The sequence below is a fragment of the Gaeumannomyces tritici genome, assembly GCF_000145635.1.
Source record: "Gaeumannomyces tritici R3-111a-1 unplaced genomic scaffold supercont2.4, whole genome shotgun sequence".
NCBI classification, from domain to species: Eukaryota; Fungi; Ascomycota; class Sordariomycetes; order Magnaporthales; family Magnaporthaceae; genus Gaeumannomyces; species Gaeumannomyces tritici.
The window spans coordinates 1,653,704-1,672,819 of NW_008804548.1; the positions used below are offsets into that span (position 1 = coordinate 1,653,704).

The window sequence follows — 19,116 nt, forward strand, 5'->3', positions numbered from 1 at the left end:
AAACCGACACCTCGACAGGCCCGTTTGGACTTTATCATCGCTTGTCACAGCATCATCTTTCTTACAGACATTATTGTCCATCACTGGTCTTTCCGCCCAAAAACATGCCCGCGGAGCTGGAAGAAAAGCCGTACAAGCCCGTCATCGGGCTGGACGTGGGCGCCCACATCTCCACCTGCCGGCCTCCCCCTCCCGTCCCTCCCAAGCTGCAGCGTCGCGTGCCGCTACCGAAGCCCGGGCGGCGCAACGTCCTGGTCACGAGCGGGCTGCTCTACGCCAACGACGTGCCGCACCTCGGCAGCATCGTCAGCTCGGTGCTCTCGGCCGACGTGTTTGCGAGGTACAGCAGGGCGTGCGGCGTCACGACTCTTTTTGTGGGTGGTGAGTGAGAAGCTACCTACCCAGCAGCCGCGTGTGTTACTTGCACCGTCCACACACATACGCCCTTTTTCACACATCACACACACATGCACGTGCACGCACACGCACTCAAAAATAGGCACGGACGAGCACGGCGCCACGACGCCGACCAAGGCGGCCGCTCGGGGCTGCAGCCCGCGCGAGCTCGGCGACCGGTACCACAAGGTGCACGCCGACATCTACGACTGGTTCGGGGTCGAGTTTGACGTGTTTGGTCGCACACCCAACGGCAGGCACGCCGCCATGGCGCAGGACCTCTTCGCCAAGCTCGCGCGCAACGGGCTCGTCGAGACGCGCGCCGCCACCGCCGCCGTCCCGCCGCGGTGCGGGCTGGACGGGGCGGCGCTTGTGATGGGGGAGTCGAGGTCGACGCATGCGTTCTTGAGGCTCTATGTGCTGCTGCCCGAGGTGGAGGCGGCGCTGGCAGCGGGCGGCGTGTGGTCAGGCGGCGCGGCGGCGTGGATGGGCGAGGAGTGCTGCATCACGCGTGACATGGCGTGGGGCACGCCGGTGCCGCGGGTCGAGGGGTTTGATATGGGCGACGGTAGTAATAAGGTCTTGTGGCCGTGGTTTGATGCGTGCGTCGGGCACGCGTCGATGACGGCGGCGGCGACGGACGCGTGGGAGAGGTGGTGGCGCGACGGCAGCGGCAACAACAAGGTCCGACTGTACCAGTTCGTGGGCGCGGACCAGGCCCGGTTCCACTCGGTGCTGTTCCCGGCGGCGCAGCTGGGCACGCGCGACGGCTGGACCATGCCGCACCGCGTGTCGGCCACGGGGCGGCTGACGTGCGAAGGGGAAGGAAGAAGTTCTCGACGTCGCGCCGGGTGGGCGTCTTCGCCGACGCGGCCGTGGCCACGGGCGTCGACGCCGACGTCTGGCGCTGGTGCCTGCTCTGGCACCGGGCCGAGGACGGGGCCGACGTCGAGTTTTGCTGGGACTCGCTAGTCGAAGCGGCCAACACGCTCACGGCGTGCCTCGAGCGGCCCGTGGCGCGCGTGCTGGACTGTGTGAACCACGCCTGCTTCGGCGGCGTGGTGCCCGACTGGCGCTGTCCCTATCCCGGGGCAAGAGGCGCAGCAGCAGCCCCGCCGCCGCCGCCGCCGCCGCCCGAGTTCTGGCTCGGCGTCTTCAACGTCCTGCTGGCGCGCTACAGGGCCTACATGGACGCGCTCCGGCTCCGCGACGCCATGGAGGTGGCGCTGCGCATGGCGGACCAGCTGGACGCGCTGCTGCGCCGGGCCGATGCGGCGATGCATGGGGACGACGGCGCCGTGACCGAGGACACGACCGAGGACGACTTTGCGGCCGACGTCGGCATGGCCGTCAACGCGGCGCACCTGGTCGCGTCGGCCGTCTCGCCCTTTGTGCCGGCCGCGGCCCGTCGCGTCTGCGAGATGCTGCGGGCCGACCCGACGCCGCACCTGCCGGGCGAGTTTTGGATCCCGTCGATACTGGGCGAGCACGCGCACGAGGTCGGGCGGCCGTACGCGCTGTTTGGCGGCCCCATAGACCCGGCCAAGGCGGGCGAGTGGCGGAAGCAGTTTGGGGGCGGGGATATGGAGGGAGGAGGGGAGGATGAGAGGGTGGTGGATGGGCCTGCTGTGTGAGGGTGTGAGGGTGTGAGACCGGACGGTGTTTTCTGGGCTGCTGCTACAGACATATCAGAGCGTGTTACACTTGCCGTTGGTGTTTGAGATTGGGCAACTAGCGTACCGCAGAGGCAGGGAATCAGGAACTATACATGCAATAGTTGAAAGCAGCACAGGAAAAAAACATGCTAGATGGATAGGTTAACCAGACCAGAACGACTGCTATTCTCCTAGTTCCCCTGATGCGCCTTCAGCTCTGCTTGTAGGCACAGCGTTTGCAAATTTCCAAGACGGTCTAGGAGTATAAGTTCTAGCTTGATAAAAATGTTCAAGATTCACCTTTCATCACCATCCTACCATGGGCGAAGCTTGCCAGGCACGCCCTCATGGTGGTGGACATTGAGGTCGGCCCCCTTCTGGATCAGGAGGGCCATGGCCTTCTTCGCCGTGATAACATGACACTATACACACTGCAGGCAATCAGTTGCGTCGCCGAAATGCCCCGGCCCTCGGCCCGCACTGGTGCTCCGGCAGCCTGAAGCAGTCCAGATGACGGCGCGCGTTGGGAAGTATATGGATCGTGTCTGGGCTGGCTTGCGTGGCTGCTTCTTGGAGCGACCACGCGGCCTCAGATCCCAGGTGTGTGTGGTCGACGTTCTTCATCTCAATGAAATAGAATGCCACTTTCACGGCACCAACGTGTCGAAGAGAAGCTATTTATAACCAAAGAAACAAAAACGAAGGCTTAGGTTCCGTAGCATTGAACTAATTGTCCAAAATTAGCAGTTAGCTCGGCCCGCTTGGTGGGTCCGTTGGGAAGACCCGTGCCGAATACGACATGGGGTTTGACGCATGAGCATAAGGGACCACTATAGCATCCCATGGTCTCCAAGCGGCCGTGCCACGACAGCGACCCTCGCTCCGCTTTACGGAACCTCTGGCGGTAGCAGGCAGTCTGCTTGCCACCGAGCCACCCCATCTCGGCCATGGACAGACCCAAGCTATAAAGGGTGCGTTTCCCGCACCACCAAGTTCTGTTTGCTGCTCCTTCTCCTCATCCGGATCGTTTCCTTTTGTCCTTTTCCTACTGTCATTTTCCTATCGTCTTTGCTATTATCCATATCCTTTTCCGTCCAAATTCTTTTCCTTTTTCGTTTCTTCTTTGCCGTTTTCTCAGCGATCACTTGGACGAACTGCCCCAGCCAAGCCACCCCCCAACGACAAGATGCGTTTCTCGACCGTCTTCCAGCTTGGTGCCATCGCAGCCCTCGGCGCCCCTGTGCTCGCCCAGCAGCAGTCCGCGACCAACAACGTGGCCGCAGTCGGTGCTCGCGACCTGGAGCAGCCCATGATCCTCGAGGCCCGCCGTGACCCTGGCCTGAACGCCTTGCCCAAGCGCCCCAAGAAGAAGGCACCTACTACGGCTCCGGCTACCACCCCGGCCAATTTGCCCCCTGCTCGTGGGGCTGGTAGGGCTGCCGCTCTTCGCAACACGCATCCCACCTTTGGCCAGCAGCAGAAGCGCTCTGTCCTCGAGGCCCGCCGCGACCCCGGCCTGAACGCCCTGCCCAAGCGCCCCAAGAAGAAGGCACCTACTACCGCTCCGGCTACCGCTCCGGCTGACGCTCCGGCCGCCGCCCCGGCCAACCTTCCTCCCGCTCGTGGGGCCGGCAGGGCCGCCGCCCTCCGCAACATACTTCCCACCTTCGGCCAGCAGCAGAAGCGCTCTGTCCTCGAGGCCCGCCGCGACCCTGGCCTGAACGCCTTGCCCAAGCGCCCCAAGAAGAAGGCACCTACTACCGCTCCGGCTGCCGCCCCAGCTACGGCTAACCTTCCTCCCGCCCGTGGGGCCGGCAGGGCCGCCGCCCTCCGCAACATACTTCCCACCTTCGGCCAGTAAGAAGCCTTCTCGGTGCTCAACTTGTGGGGTAATGTGTTTTTGGTTGTTTTGCATTTCGTCCTTTTTGTTCGTTGAGATTGCGCAGACGTGTGAGGAGTTTCGGGGGGAAAAAAGAGGGTTGTTTTCGGAATCGGATTTTGGATATACACCTCGTCACTGCTACCTGGATGGGTGTCCGGGCCACCATCCTTGTTGACAGCCCAACCATAGGCAAGCCCCTCCAGGTCCAGTAGAGAGAGTGTACTGAACACCTCTGATTTCGATTAGGTGTTTCTAATACAGATATCTGTGTTGGCCATATATGCTCCGAGGGACTGCTGCGAAATGTGCCTTGACTGTGTGCGAAGATGTGAAGCTGTGGAAAAAAGACTACGGGGCTGCCTACGGAGTGATGCCGCGAGACCGGGCTGAGGCGTTCCCGCCCGGATACGAGGCCCATGTGATACCCGCGCCATTCGTAGTGGTTGGAGTGACCACGGCGAGCCAAGGAGCCCCAAGGCACAAGGCAGAGATATAACAGAGAAATCCCCTGCTGTCTTGAGAGCTCAAGTTACCCTCCAAGCCACCCCTATGAGCAGCTAACAAGAATTCTGTCACGTAGTTTTCCTGTTCCCCTGAATACTCTCCTCAATGTACTGCTCAGAGTCTTCCTAGGTAGGCTACCCTCGGAGAAGGCCCCAACCGCAAGACTGTGTGTGGGTCAACAAGGAGGGGATATCAAGCAGTAGGCGTCGGAGAAAAACAGGGGCCATGTCCTGGTCAAGGCATCATTCCCTCACGGGCATATTTTATTTTCTCTTTTAGCGCCATCTGCCCACATTCTACCCAACACTAGCAGTCGAAACCAGATTCCCTTTCCTCGGGGTATATTCGTAACATTCGCTTTCCATCTGCTCTCCATCCCTGTATTCTCGGACATCTCGAGACTCACACAATGCCCGCAGCCATCGAGATGGATTGCTGCCAATTAGTCCCCGACAACACCCATCCATCGCCTGGCCCACCACAGGGCAGTAAACAAAAACCCGCGGCACGACCATCATGCCCTGCCTAACCTGTCTAGCAGGTGTCGCGGGTCGGCTGATACGCGGCCTGGGCTTTATCAGGCCACACAAACATGCAAGAGCAAGGCTTGCTGCGGCTGCCTCTTCGAGTTGGAACAATAAGAAGTCAAGTTCTCGGGCCAAAGTTGCATTGGCTTATTCGTAGGCTAAAGCCCAAGCTTCAACTGCTGAGCTAGGCACAAAGTGCTAGATATCACGTCACCGCGGCCATGGATACGGCTCCAACCTTTCGGGCCCCAAAGTCTCGTAGACGAAAGCAGCGTTTTCAGTGACGGACAGGGAAGCCCGGAGGCGGAGGCATGAAGCCAGAGGGGTGAGGCATTGGCGGACCACCGTTCGGAGGGCCATAGCTTGGCGGCGGTGCGAATCCCTGGTGTGGGGCGCCAGGAGGACCCCCGCGGAAGCCGCCGGCTCCGCCGGGGGGCCCGCCGCCAGGATGGAAGTCGTTGGGCGGCAGCATACCGAAAGCCCCTTGGCTTGGGGGTGGCGGGCGTGCGGGCAGACCCGACGGCCCTGGGCCGCCGAGACCCATGGGCGGAGGCATGGCCGGGCCGCCGAGACCCATGGGCGGAGGCATGGCCGGGCCGCCACCCATGCGACTGCCACCAGGGCCTCCCGGGGGGGCCCATGTGGTGATGAGGACCGCCGTGGTGAGGGTGGTGGTGGCTGTTGTGGTGGTGCGGGGGACCTCCGAAGCTTGGAGGCGGGCCGCCCCGTGGAGGCATGGGGCCTCCATGGGCGCTGAGTGGCGGGGGAGCGTAACCCTGGGGGATGCCTCCTGGCGGAAGCATGGGCGGAGGGCCGCCGGGCCCACCTGGTACGCCGCCGGGTCGACCGGTATTAGCAGAGTCGAAGCCAGGAGGTGCACCAGCAGGGGCTCCGGGGCCGGCAGAGGCTGGGCCGGTAGGGGTTGCCGGGGTCGTGGGCGGTGGTGCCGTCATGAGGAAGGCGGGTGGCAGGGGCTGCTGCTCGGGAACGATGTTGTGCTTCTTGCCCTCGGCCGCCAGCTTACGCTCGGCGTCGTCGCCGTGGCGCTCGCCCTTGCCGTCCTTCTTGTAGGCGTACTCGACAGTGATCTGCTTGCTGAGCAGGTACTGGCCGTTCATGGTGTCGCGTGCTTGGTCACTGGCCTCGAAGCTGTCAAAGTTTACGAAACCGTAGCCCTTGGAGATGTTGTTGGCGTCTCGAACGACATTTGGTGGCGTGACAAGCTGCCCGAAGCGGCTGAATGTGTCGAACAGGGTCTTTTCGTCCACCTGGGGGTCCAGATTGTTCACAAACAGCTCGGCGCCTATCTCGGCGGCGCGTTGCTTGTCGGCACTGGCCTTGTTGACGCGGATGACCTTTCCGTAAACGCGGATGCCGTTGAGAGCGCGTGCTGCGTAGTCGGCCGACTCGGGCGAGTCGAACTCGACGAAGCCGTAGCCCTGGTGTGTGCGCGAGACTCGGTCCATGGGCATGTGCAGGTTGACCACAGGTCCCATCTGCGTCATCATCTCCCACATCAAGGACTCGCCGAACCGTTCGTCCAGGTTTCCCACATAGATGGTCGCCTCCTTGTTCTGCTCCCAGTGTCGGTTCGCCATCTTGTCCGTCTATTGGGTGGTTGTGTCGGCTCGGGGCAGGACCGGTGATGCCCTCGGCAAAATGCAACTCTCGACGTCGGCGCGCGCAAAGACCGAGGTGAGCTCTCGAGGGAGCGCGACTGGACAACCCGAGCTCCCTGCAGTTAATGCTATGCGGTACAGGGGAGAAGTGTGTCATTCGGCTAAGGGCAGATGCTTCTCGTTGGCGGTGGAAATCGATGCTGCTGGCTGAGGTGGTGTTGAAAGCCGTCGCGCTTTTGCAGCGAATTTTTGGATTCAATTGAAGCGACGCGAGGTTGGGAGCTTGACAGGGTGCGCTTAGACTGAGCCGCGGCGTGGGTTTAGCAGCCAACAGCAGCCAGCTCCAGCCAAATTTCAAAGTCGGGCCACCAGAAGCTGACCAAGCTCTTGCACCCGGGGCGTCTCTAGCCCGAGTTCCACTTTATCCTGTACCTGCCGCCGCCGGGCCCGGCTGTCCCCACCTTTGCGGTCAAAAATTGCGATTTTGAGGATTTGAGCTTCGGCTGGGCGACAATCATCACCACCATTGCCCCCGCGCCAGCGACATCTCGAGCAACCCACCGCCCTCAACATCCAATGTAGGCACCTTCCGATGGACCCCACTAATCCAGTTGCTAACGCGTGAAGCCCGGTCAGCATCGACATTGTACACCCTCCTTACGTCGGCCCAAAATGCTCACCCTTTCCGAGGAGTCCAAGGTCCGTCGCAATCCCGGGAACGGCGTGGAGGGATCTTCCGAAACGGGACAGCGGCTCACATGGTCAACACACACAGGAGCGCATCGGGAAGCTCATCGATGTCTCGCGCGTTGTCATCCACTACGGCTACCTGCCCCTGATTCTCTACCTCGGTACGACGGGAACCCCTCCTCGTTATTCGCATAGATGGTGATGTCGCCGTCAGGCGGTACCGACGCTCGATTTGACTAGGCCTAACACTATATGTCTATCTCTAGGCTACACTCGGAGCGAGCCTCGGCCATCGGTCATCAAGTACGTCAACGGGATCCAGTCCCGATAAACCCGAGCGCAGCATAACTAACGGACCGACAGGCTTCTTTCGCCCCTCGCATAGATAAAAACGCTACGACACTATGGATTGAGATGGGGGCTCGTAATATAGGCTAGGCGTTGGTGGGATATGACATGAATGGATGGGATACTTTGGGGGCACCTATTATGATAGCATCCTGATATTTCGCCGCGGAGACGGCAGGGAATCTTCCCAGGGCATCTTCCCAGGACAAGCATGGCTTGAGACTAGATACCCATTGAAGAGAATTGTACGATGATGAGCTTGGCCACGCTTGTACGGGGCTTGGATGTACAAATTGTCACGTGAATATAGTGTGTAGAGCTGTCACGAGCTCCAAGGCGGCGACCGATATTTGTATAACAAAAGAACTCTCCCTCGACGCATTTTATTACAGATAGTGTTGGTGGCATATATAATCGGACATTTGATGGGGTGTTGGGGCGTGGTTGTCGAGGCTGAAAGGCACTAGATTGTGGACATGACCAGCAAGATTTTCGGTTTTCTCATGGTGGCGAAATTGAGGCTCTGCAATGCAGCTCAAGCTTCTCTCGTCCACACCTCGCTCGACATCGAACCCGATCCGGTTGCCGGTGAAAATGCCTAAGGAGAGGCCCTGAACAAGAGATAACCGTGCCGCCTTTTTTTGATGAGCGTGGCCAAAGATGCGGGTGGTCTCTCTCCCGCCCTGATCGAGACGATGGCGGGCCTCTCGGCTGGCACTGTCGCCACGCTCGTCGTGCACCCGCTCGACATTGTGAAGACGCGCATGCAGAGTATGTCTTTTTTTATATACTCGCTTCTCTTTGCCTTTACCCCTGATCCGAAAAACACGTGCTGACCCGACCGGCAAACCAACAAGTCCACCGAAGCAGCATCGCCACCGCGGCAGCGGCAGCGGCAGCAGGCTCGCCACGGCCGGCGACCCCGCGGCTCACCACCGTGGCGCTGCTGCGGTCGCTGGTGCGGGCACAGAGCCCCGTCGCGGCGCTGTACCGCGGCCTGACGCCGAACCTGGTCGGCAACGCGGCCAGCTGGGCGTCCTTCTTCTTCCTCAAGAGCCGGTGCGAGCGCGCCGTGGTGCTGCTCAAGGGTCGTGACGATCAAGAGCAGCAGCAGCAACAGCAGCAGCAGCTGACGCCGGCCGACTACTTTGCCAGCTCGGCGCTGGCGGGCGCGGGCGTGCAGGTGCTGACGAACCCGGTCTGGGTGCTCAAGACGCGCATGCTGTCGTCGGACCGCGGCAGCGCCGGCGCCTACCCCAGCATGCGCGAGGGCGCCGCCCGCATCTGGCGCGGCGAGGGCGCGGCGGGCTTCTACCGCGGGCTGGGCATCAGCCTGCTCGGCGTCAGCCACGGCGCCGTGCAGTTTGCCGTCTACGAGCCCGCCAAGCGCGTCTACCTAGACCGGAGGCGGAGGCGGCCGCCGGGCGGTCGCCGAGACTACGACGACGACGACGACGACGCGGCGGCAACAGCCATCAGCAACGAGGCCACGGTCGTCATCTCGACGGCGGCCAAGTTGACGGCCGGCGCGGCCACGTACCCGTACCAGGTCCTACGCAGCCGGCTGCAGAACTACGACGCCGAGGCCCGTTTCGGCCGCGGCATCACCGGAGTCGCCCGCCGCCTGTGGCGCGAGGAGGGCCTCGGCGGCTTCTACCGCGGTCTGGTCCCGGGCGTCGTCCGGGTCCTGCCCGCCACCTGGGTCACCTTTCTGGTCTACGAGAATGTAAAGTACTACCTCCCCCTATGGGCCGCGCCCGGCCAAGGTTGATAAGGGGGGTAGGGGGTTGCGAGCTGCCGTGGTGGGTGGCGCAAGAAACGGGGTTTTTTTTTTGGTGGTTGCCAAGATGGAGTTTACTTGTTTGGGGAGGTACTGCGAGATTATACATGTTGTGCGAGAAGGAGAGAAAGAGAGAAGCATCATCCCCCTTCCTTTTCTCCCAATACGGTCGGCCGCGGCCGGCAACATGCCATGGCGTGCAGTGCGCGGTTCTGGTGCCTTTGGTGTGGTGTGGTTCCACGACGGCTTGATACGCCGTCGGTCTGCCTCAGATCAACCTAAACCCGTCCTTTCCCTGGTCCCGAACGGTAATGCATCGTAGATCAGCTTGGAGAAATCACACCACTTGCCCCCTCCCGGCGCCGTTGCCGACCTTTTCTTTTTTCTCTCTCCCCATCTTTGACGTCAGGAGAGTCTGCTCATTGATTGCTTCGCCCTTTCACTCGCCGTCCGCGACAGCACCCCCTCAAAGAGGTAGGATATGCCCGCCTATGGGATCTTCCCTCCCACACAACACCTCTCTGTCGCCGGCCCACCGAGGCCGCGGCTCTACGGCACGCGCCGGTAAACCAGACGGGCTTGGGGGAGGGAGCGGTGGTGGTGTTGCAATGGCCGTGAGCGCCTAGATGATGCGGAGAGCTCGAGTTGCTTCCCGCTCTGGCCTTCGCCCCCCCAAATGGCATGACCATTCCGCCTGTGTGTTACGCCGATGGTATAGTATGCCGAGGGGTTGGTCGGTATCAGGTACCCCATCAAGTATAGTCTGCATGCCAGGTGTTGGGCTCTCCGCGAAGACGGCCCCCCACCCACCCACCCCCCCTCGACGTTTCCGGGAATACAGCGGGCGTCGTGTTTCTCGGATCACATGCACACCACCTGGCTCGGGGGCCATCCAGAGGTGCGGTTGCAGCGGCGTTTTTTTTTGTTTTTTTTTGGCCGCGGTTGCAGCAGACGGACATCTCCGTGACGCAACAAGCCACAGCCCTATATCAAACATGACATCTCCACGGGGGCAAAGATACACGCGGACAGCATATCATGGCCGCGGCCGATAAGCAGGCAGCGTCGCAGCGTCGCCAAAAGGGGAGCCCCCCTCCCCCAATCTGGAGCGTTGCATGCCTACCTAAGCGAGGCATACCAACACGGGGTGGCAGCCGGAGGTCGGGGTAGCACCGCCACGACGAGGGAGAAACGGCACTTGTGCACTCTGGGCCCCGTCCGAGCGCCTCGGAAACAGAATGTAATGCATGCATGTAGCAGATGTCTTTTACGCGGCGGGAAGGTTGACCGCCCGTCTTCTGGGCGTATCAAAAAGAAGGGAGCGTGCCCAAATCCTAATATGGGCCATGTGGGCGTGTAGGACGAGTATCAAGGACCGCCGAGAGGGGACATGTCGCAAGACATGAATCGTCACCCAACGGCACGCGTATCTTGTCTCAAAGAAAGCACGAAGCCGCGCGGCGTGTGGGGGCACAAAGAGAGCGAAAAGGGAGAGGAGGCCGGGGAAAAAAAAATGAAGGGGGACGAACAGACCGATGCGCTGAGGGGTAATCAGGACTCTTGCGGATCGACAGAGTCTCGCCCAGCTTTTCCTGTTTCCACCCTTTTCGTTGCGACTAAGAAGTATTGTTTCGGCTAGCTGAGACGGGCTTATCATCGGGAGTTGTTGCTACAGAAGCAAATTTAAAGAACGGAGGACACACCACACCAAGGCAAAAAGCAAATGCACTCCAGAAACCCCCGGGGGGTGGCATCAGGCAAGAGGTCAAAGACGTGAGACCCCTATCCGCTGGTATCAGGGCCAGGCGCATCAGCATCCTTGTCCTGCACCCAACCGACGCCGCTACGTCCTCTTTGAGGAGCCGTCGGACCAAGCATGTCATTATCTCGGGGAGCTTCCCGAATAGCTCCGTGGTCTATCGCCATCCCGGAGATGGGATCGCCAGCAGGTCGACGCGGTAGTGGCCCAACCTTGCCCAATCCCACCCTCGCCCTCGTTTCCTGCCATCCGATCAGCCGAGCTCGGACGCGGCCTTGACCCTCGCAGGGACGCGTCGCCACATGATACGCCACTAGGTGCACGACCACCTGCCTTTGGAATGAGGCCTGGGCGCCGAGGACGCCTCCCGGTGGAGTAGACGCTAGAGAACAGCGAGGCTGCCTTTTGATGTCTATGGGGGGTCTAGGCTGTCCTCCTCGCAGGCGGGAGAGCCGCCAATACCAAAGGGGACGGTTAGGGGTGCCTCCGGCAGGCAAGACAAGCGGGCAAGACAAGGTAGCGCCCGCTAATGCTGCCCACCTGCCCGTTAGTCCCATCAACCGAGAACTCGGCTACGCGGTGGAGGCAAGAAGTAATAAATAGGCCCAGAGGCCGCGGGATTGAACACGCCTAGAGAAAGCTTGGCTGAAAAAGAAGCAGATGGCGAGAGGCGGAAATACAGGGGTTGTCTTGATCAATATCAGGCACACGGGCCACTAGGACAGCTTGATTGCAAGCCCCAAGGCTGCATCTATGCTGAGCGCTCAGCCAAATGTTTGTTGCTCAATGGCGCGTCCCAGCGTATGTGTGCGGTTGAGCGGTGCCGCTTTCCCGTCCCCTTACAGCATGCGGCGGGGATAGATAGCGTCGTTTCGGCCGGGAGAGGTGAGGGCGAGGACGTGTGCCGAGATCTGGACCCAAGGGAGAGGGGGGATTACCTAACAACCTACCTCTACCTACCTACCTGGACAGGGAAACCCCCGAAACGAAGGCATGAAGAGCAAGAACATTAGGGCCAGCAGGCCTCAGCCAACAGGAGCAGGCCTCAGCCAACAGGAGCAGCAGGCGGGTCAGGGGCGATAGCGACGATTCGAAAATAGCCACCGCGGCTATAGGGGTCGAGCACAAAATGCCGCCAGGCCGAGGCTGTGATTGGGCGACCCCCTAATCGTGGTTGAGGGTATTGCGGCTGAGGTTTTAAGGACCCGGGACATTGAGCGGGCACTCACTCGGTGGAACACCACCCGCAGCCCAGGGAGATGAGCAGGTGGAGAGGAGGAACGGGACTGGTCGACCAAAAATCCCGAGTTTGGCATGGGTAATAGAAGAAGCCCGTTAATGGGCGTACTGCAGGACGGGGTTGGCAGTCATCAGCAGCAGCAGCAGCAGCAGCAGCAGCAGTAGCGGCAACAAGATAACGGCAAGAACGGCAGACGGCAGCAACCCTCAGGCGGCAGCGGCGTTTGGGGGGGCAGAGCGTGCGTCGTTCCTGCTCCGATTAGCGAAAGGAGAAAAACAATCGAATCGAAAGGCAGGACCCCGATCGACCACAACATGGTGGGCGAGCACCGAGTCGGATGCGCCTTCCGTTCCCGTCAACAAGCCCTTCCTGCATTTAACTCCCTCCGCACACACACATACACACATAGCCCAGCGGCGCGGACCTCTTTTTGGGCCTTTTTTTTTTTTTTTTTGATTGCCCAAGATTCTGGTCCATGACAATTCCAATCTTCTCATCAATAACCTGAAAAGTTCCCACCGAATTTGCTGTGCGTGTGTTTCAACCGCCCGCTCTTCAATATACACACCTGACCATGCTCCTCCTATACCAGCCCTGAGTCAGCGCGCAATGAATGACACAGTCCCCCCACGCCCGGGATTCGTGATGTGCCGTTGTCCACCAAGGCCACGCCAAGCGTTGGGTGCCATTGATGATGGCACGTATAAGTCCGGGCAGATGCTGGGGCTACAGCGCCAGGTACCACCCTTCCCCACCCTTCCCTGGGGAAGGGACCCTGGCCAATGGACACGCCGGCTGAAGTCCTTCCCATGTCCCCTGACAGACGCGCCTGCACAAGCCGACGAACAGGTGTCTGGGGTAGGTAATCCAGTCAATAGGTGCTACCTCAGCCCGGCCTCGCTCTCCGGGTTTCGCTCTTTCCTGCCTTGTTCAGCTCGCGCTCGCTTGGGGCGCCATAATGCCAAGGGCTGGGTGCCGGGGTGCCATTGCCCCAGCTCGCAGCCTCAACGAAACAAGGGAGATGGCGAGGTAACGCTGCGTGGAGCGATGTTACGTGAATAAAGCGGTCGAAGCTGTGCAGGATGGCATGGGCGAAAAATAACAAGGTGAATAAAGCGGTCGATGCTGTGCAGGATGGCACAACGAAAACCGGTACGAACCAAAGAACCCAGGCGAAACTGGAGATCGGAGTCCGGCCGCGGAATAGACTGTTCCATCCAAAAATGAGGCCCGCATCAGGTATGAGATAAGGGAGACGGTCCATTCAACAGCCCGTATGAGGCCTGGTCAACGTCGCAGCCGAGGATGCTGCCAACTTGGAAGATGGAGACAGAGATCACCACTCGCGTCCCGGGGCTCCTGTTCTGGCGGCCATAGAGCGAGCCGGTACCCGCGAGGGGGGGGTGGGACAAAGGCGGTATGCGGCCAGGCAGCATTTTTTCGCTGTCCTGTGGGCGGGCGCATCGACAGACCGGTGTGGAAGATGCGCGAGGAGGGTGTGGGAGACGATGCAGGGTGGGGCAAGACAAGGCCGCGATGTTGTTAGGTAGGTACCTCTATCTACCCTCGAGATGAAGGAGCACCCGGGATGGAGATGGAAAGGTCCCGGGCCTTGGCTGGCGGCGTGAGGGAGAGAAAAATACACGTCAACACACACCATTTCTCCCACCGCCTCTTCCCCTCCACTGCCTCAATATGCCGCACATGTGCCAAGCGGACACCGGTATGTGAGGCCCCGGTGACCAAGCATGACATTTCAAGCCGTGTACATCTTGCATTGGACGGCGGGCTCATCGGTGGTGCTGCAACACCACCCCGGCGAGGGCGTTGTCCTTGCTGCCGTGGGGTTCAGGTCGCGGGACCGGTGTGAGGGAAGGAGAAGAGGCGCCTTGTCGGCGCAGCGGAGGTGTCCCCCGCAGCCGGTGTGCGAGATTCAGAATGGCTGGCACTCCCAAAGCGGCACCAGAGGGGAAAAAGTCCAAAATAGATAAACGTTCAAGGGGAAAAAAAGAGAGAAAAAAAAAAAAGAAAACAGGATACCTGGCCAAACCGGCGCCGGGCAGCCGAACCCCGCCCTCGCGCGCGGCCTCGGCCCGTCTTGTCTTGCGTGTTTGCGGCATTGTCATGATGCGACAGCGATGCGGATAAGGTACCAGGTACCTTGCCTGGGTAGGGAGGCAGGTAAGGGGGGCGTGGCCCATCTCGCAAATGCCCTCTCACCTACCTACCAGGTACCAAAAAGCTAAAAATATGGAGGCGTTCCCCTCCCCCAAGTCAGCAGCGGCTGGAGAGGGTAAACAAGGGTGCATGTTGCTGGGTCCCCAGACCAGAGTATCTAACCGAGGGGAACGGTGACATCAAGGAAAAGGACGCAAGGGATGGAGAGAAGGAGAAAGGAGGCAGAACAGGGGGTTGGAGCTCGGCCGAGCCAAATCGCCATGATGCGCCAGATCCGGTCAGCGAGAGTGGGCTGAGTCGCCGGGTGTTGACAGAGCTGGCGGACAGGGCCAGGACAGGGCCAGGACAGGGCCAGGACAGGGCGGGGCAGGGTAAGGGGACGGCGGCGACACGAGGATTACGAGGAAAACTCTGTTGTTCTTTCTTTTTTCTCCCTTCCATCCCGCCATCATCACCATCAAGGCGGAGATTTACCAAGACTCGGATGTGCCGCACCGGCAGGTCCATATGGGCCTGGTCCCCGGCCCTGGAGATCCTCGATCTGCCCTGCCTCCCAACCCTCGCGTGGCCCCTGGGTGGGCAGAGGGCCGGTCTGGGGCCCTTTGAGGAAGGAAGGCCGTGCTTGGCGATGGCTCCGCAGGTTCGGGGCGCCAGGTCGGATTAGGTAGACCTTGCGACCGAGATGCCCCAAGTACCGTGCCGTCACATCGGCGTAACCCTTCCCTCCCGATGGAGGGGGCGGGCAGGGCAGGGCAGGGCAGAGTGGGCAGGGCGGCGCATTACGATGTGTATTTAACCTAACCCTTGGTGGGCTGGGTGGGTTGGTGGTGCTCGCGCGCGCGCGCGGGGGGCCCGATCACTGCTGGGGTTCTCACCCAAGAGCACAGGGCAACAACCTCACCACCATGCCCTCAATGGGATTTGATGGTTCGTTGGTTCTGGGTGGGGTGGGGACGAAAAGCAAGCTGGAAAGGGCAGGCCCAGGCGAACGCGGAGGAAGGTACCAAGGAGATGATTAACAAGCCAGACTCGTCACGTCCTGCTCCTTTCTTTTTTTCCTTCTCTCCCATCTTTCCGGATTCGAGATTTGCCCTGTACCCCTTGCCTACCCGTGGTGCTGTGCCACCCGAAAGTCCTTGCTCGGTTTCGCGTGTTGTTCCCGCGGAAGTTGCGAGGTGGGAGGTGTGTGTGCTGTTGTTCTCCACCGACGTGCAGCGAAAAGAAAGCAGCAAAGGAAAGGAAGGAACAACCAAAATAAAAATAAAAAGGCCCCGGTGCAAGATCGACAAATCACCACGCTGCTGTGTCCCCGCCTGGAGGCCGTAGCCAAAATGACTGCAGGACTCACATGGGCCGTGTTAGGAAACAGGCAGATTTGCAACAGGGCAAAGAAAACAAGAGGAGAGATCTTGGCCGAGACATTCATGGTCGAGATGCAACCCCAAATCTACGACGACCCTTAGCTTGCAGGTGTCGGGCGTGCTTGATTACGTTAGTTCGGGCGGATGACAGTTGTCAGCTGCAGTCAGAACAGACCAGACGGCCGTTGCCAACGCTGTCTCGTCTCATCTCGTCTCATCTCGTCTTGGGCTGACCATGTGTCGTTCTGACGGTCCCTTTTTTTCTTGTCTCTATTCGGCCGTGCCCTGTCCGTTTGAGCTTGGGGGCTCCATAAGAGCACGCACCCCCCGGCAGAGGCAGAGAGTGGTCCCATCCTCCCCTAGTTACTTCACGTGCTGTGCTTGTTTTATTCTCGACGGTGATTTGATGCGCACAGCAAACAAGTTGGGTACCAGCCAACCGAGCTTTTTTTCTTCTTGGTCCGGTGTCACCACACCTACTCCATCGCATCGGAACAGGGGGACCGGAAAGAGCAGGGCGGACTTGACGCAACCTTTTCTCAGATCGGTACCACGGCACCTTGGGGTTTGGCGCCGTTCGTACCTAGGTGGTAGGTATGTGCCCAGCAGGGGCAGGTGAGCAGCACCCTGGACCAGATGAGGGGTGTGCTAGACCAACAATGCAAAGGCACAAACCAATCCACATCACGCCGTCAATCACAGCAGGCATCGGGAGGGAATAGTTAATTCCGACAGGGTTAGTTGTCTGCGCTCCTGGGCTTGGAGGGGGGGGCTGGAGTAGAGTTCAGCCGCATCTGCGAGATTTAGAGAGTCCACCTACACACACCGCACAGATACACCACACCACCACACCACCACACGAGCAGCAGCACACCTGCGTAACAGCCGCGCGTAGAGTAGCAACGCCCCGATCCAGACCGCAACTTTGGAAGAGAAGGAAGCTTGTAACGTGTGCCCTGCATTATCACCTAGAAGAAACAAGAGCTGCCAGTGTGCGTTGTGCGCATCGGGGGCATGTCATTGCCGGCCGCTTATCGTTCCCTCCCCATCCGTCACATACCCGTGCTCATGCGTGCTTTCCTGCGCACCGCCTTTTTTGGTATGGTGGCAGGTTATTGGCAAGCAAGGAAAGAAGAAGAAGAAAAAAAAAAGGTCGTGTAACACCATCATCGTGCTACCAAGGCCCGTAGCCGACAGAGAGGTTGTCGAGTATTGGTCCGATCGCACAACAGGAGATCGGCGATGCCCCTGGGTGTCTAGAAAAACGCAGCAAGCACTCGGAGGCGCAAGAGGCGCAGGAGAGACACCATTGGCGCGTTCTCTTCCTATTCGCGCGCTTGTAGCTAGTAGCTAGTAGCTCTCTCCTCAGCCCCAAGGAGGGGGCCGCGTTGCCTCTTTTGGCACTCGACCCCCCCTCCAAGCCCGCCATGTGTGGCTCAATAGCCGGAGCTTGTTTGACAAGCACCACCTGAAAAGAATAACGTGCACTCGCAACCACCGCAAAAAATACCAAACCAAACCAACTCAATCAATTGCAGTGCTTCAATACTATAACAAGAATGATTTAAATACTGGAAAAACAGCAAAAGGGAAGGGGAAATGGCAGCCCATTAAATTGCATACAAAAATAAGTTTGTGCGATGAATTGTTGTGGAGAAATAGTCTCTGAAGTAAAGGCCCATTGGTTGTGAGTGCGCGTTATTCTTTTCATGCGGTGACAAGGTAAATCCAGAGAAAGGAAAACTCGAAAGGCAACTATATCCAATATACCGGCCATGACACACAACTCCACCCATCATCCTCCACTCCTTTTCGTATTGCCCTCCTCCAAGCCGTGCCAGAGTGGAATGGAGGCCCCGCGAGAGCTTCAGGTGTGCGGTGGAGCAGTTCGTCGGGATAATGCTAGATGCGGCGAGGGCTAGCGAATGGTGATCAAAAGAGGAAATATGGATGAGAGATCAAGAATCGAAAAAGAAAGAGAGGGAGAAAGAGAAGGAGAAGAAAAAAAAACACAACTCGTCTGGCCGGGCCCCCTGGGTGCAGTGTAGTTCGCATGCATTCCTTCCAGAAGCGAGGGATAATAGACGAGCAAAGAACTCCACCCCACCCTTTCTTCTCCTTTCTCGCGGTGATTACGTGTGTGTGTATTGTGGGTTTCTTCCTTTTTTTTTAATTTTTTTTTTACGAGCGAGCCACCCACCCCATGTCCCACCACCCGTCTGACGGCATCTCCACCGATCGCATCGTCTCATGACGGAGCGCCATCCCTTGGGGACCCGCGTAGGGAGGGAGAAGCAGCGTGAGGGGCGAAGGGGCCCCGGCACGGACACGAGATACTAGGGGGAAATCACGCAGTCGCCCCCCAGTCGCAGGGGGTGTGTCTTGAATTGTGACAAAAGGTTACCCGGCACACGCAAACACGCAAAGAGATGGAAAAGGGAGAGGGAGGAGAGAGGAGACAGACGGACCCTCCGCAGTGGAGAGAGAGAGAGAGGGGAGTGAGAGAGTCTGGGCCAACAGCAAAGCGGCACTTGGGCCGGATTGTGACAAGTGACAGCGGTCCTTGGGGGCCTTTGGGGCAGTTTGTCCGGTGATGGTCGCGAATCTTACATCACCGGGCCCCGGAAGCGGGCCCCGAAGCGGGCCCCGGAAGCGGGTCCCGGGTGCCCGCCCTCAAGCCCGTCAGGGATCCAGGGTTTTCCGTTGCGTGGTGTGTGGGACAACCTTGTAACCTGGCACCCCTGGGTCTCCCCCCTCCCCTGCCGTCAGTTCTGATATGTGAGCAGGCTGTTTCAAATAGATAGGAAAAGAACGTCGGTTGAAAAGTAAGGGGGAAAATCAAAAAGGAAAACAGAAGCAAAAAGTAAGAAGAAAAAAACTGCAAAGGAAACGGAAATCGACAAGTCAGAAGGCCATGTGCGATCGAAAGGGTGGAGGGGCGTGTTGATAGCAACGCAGCAGATCCAGACCGGTCTCCATGTCTGCATCCCCGCTATTTCCCGCCCTTGGTTTTCCTTTCTTCGTTTTCTTTTTGTGGTGTTCATACTAAACTCTCTTTTTCGTCCCTTTCCCTTTTCGCCTTCGCTGCAGCCCTCGGTGAGATATCGAGAAGGATCGCGTCCCTGGCCGCGCCAGTGCGCGCGGTCGGACGGGGGGGGGGGGGGGGGGGGACGGGGA

At 59.6% G+C, this 19,116-nt stretch overlaps 6 protein-coding genes across 6 annotated transcripts; 5 read left to right on the forward strand and 1 right to left on the reverse strand.

The window, feature by feature from the left end:
• Positions 1-104: 104 nt before the first annotated feature.
• Positions 105-2,030, forward strand: GGTG_07983 (hypothetical protein; the record flags this gene model as incomplete). The annotated part of the gene is made up of 3 exons (XM_009225817.1): positions 105-381; positions 500-1,187; positions 1,223-2,030. 3 exons carry the CDS (start codon positions 105-107, stop codon positions 2,028-2,030), a joined length of 1,773 nt encoding a protein of 590 aa, XP_009224081.1.
• A 1,207-nt stretch (positions 2,031-3,237) lies between these two features.
• On the forward strand, positions 3,238-4,159 carry GGTG_07984 (hypothetical protein; the record flags this gene model as incomplete). Its single annotated transcript, XM_009225818.1, has 2 exons — positions 3,238-3,908; positions 4,123-4,159. 2 exons carry the CDS (start codon positions 3,238-3,240, stop codon positions 4,157-4,159), a joined length of 708 nt encoding a protein of 235 aa, XP_009224082.1.
• A 412-nt stretch (positions 4,160-4,571) lies between these two features.
• Positions 4,572-6,873, reverse strand: GGTG_07985 (splicing factor 3B subunit 4; the record flags this gene model as incomplete). The annotated part of the gene is made up of 3 exons (XM_009225819.1): positions 5,439-6,873; positions 4,917-4,992; positions 4,572-4,601 (listed from the first exon to the last, which is right to left on the reverse strand). The coding sequence occupies exons 1-3, from the start codon at positions 6,560-6,562 to the stop codon at positions 4,572-4,574; spliced, it is 1,230 nt and encodes a 409-aa protein (XP_009224083.1). The 5' UTR covers positions 6,563-6,873.
• A 178-nt stretch (positions 6,874-7,051) lies between these two features.
• Positions 7,052-8,026, forward strand: GGTG_07986 (hypothetical protein). The gene is made up of 5 exons (XM_009225820.1): positions 7,052-7,161; positions 7,220-7,282; positions 7,359-7,434; positions 7,540-7,576; positions 7,637-8,026. The coding sequence occupies exons 2-5, from the start codon at positions 7,256-7,258 to the stop codon at positions 7,656-7,658; spliced, it is 162 nt and encodes a 53-aa protein (XP_009224084.1). The 5' UTR covers positions 7,052-7,161; positions 7,220-7,255; the 3' UTR covers positions 7,659-8,026.
• GGTG_07987 (solute carrier family 25 member 33) lies at positions 7,964-9,625 on the forward strand. The gene is made up of 2 exons (XM_009225821.1): positions 7,964-8,392; positions 8,479-9,625. Exons 1-2 carry the CDS (start codon positions 8,266-8,268, stop codon positions 9,390-9,392), a joined length of 1,041 nt encoding a protein of 346 aa, XP_009224085.1. The 5' UTR covers positions 7,964-8,265; the 3' UTR covers positions 9,393-9,625.
• A 4,523-nt stretch (positions 9,626-14,148) lies between these two features.
• Positions 14,149-15,242, forward strand: GGTG_07988 (hypothetical protein; the record flags this gene model as incomplete). Its single annotated transcript, XM_009225822.1, has 2 exons — positions 14,149-14,264; positions 14,675-15,242. The coding sequence occupies 2 exons, from the start codon at positions 14,149-14,151 to the stop codon at positions 15,240-15,242; spliced, it is 684 nt and encodes a 227-aa protein (XP_009224086.1).
• Between the last annotated feature and the right edge of the window lie 3,874 nt (positions 15,243-19,116).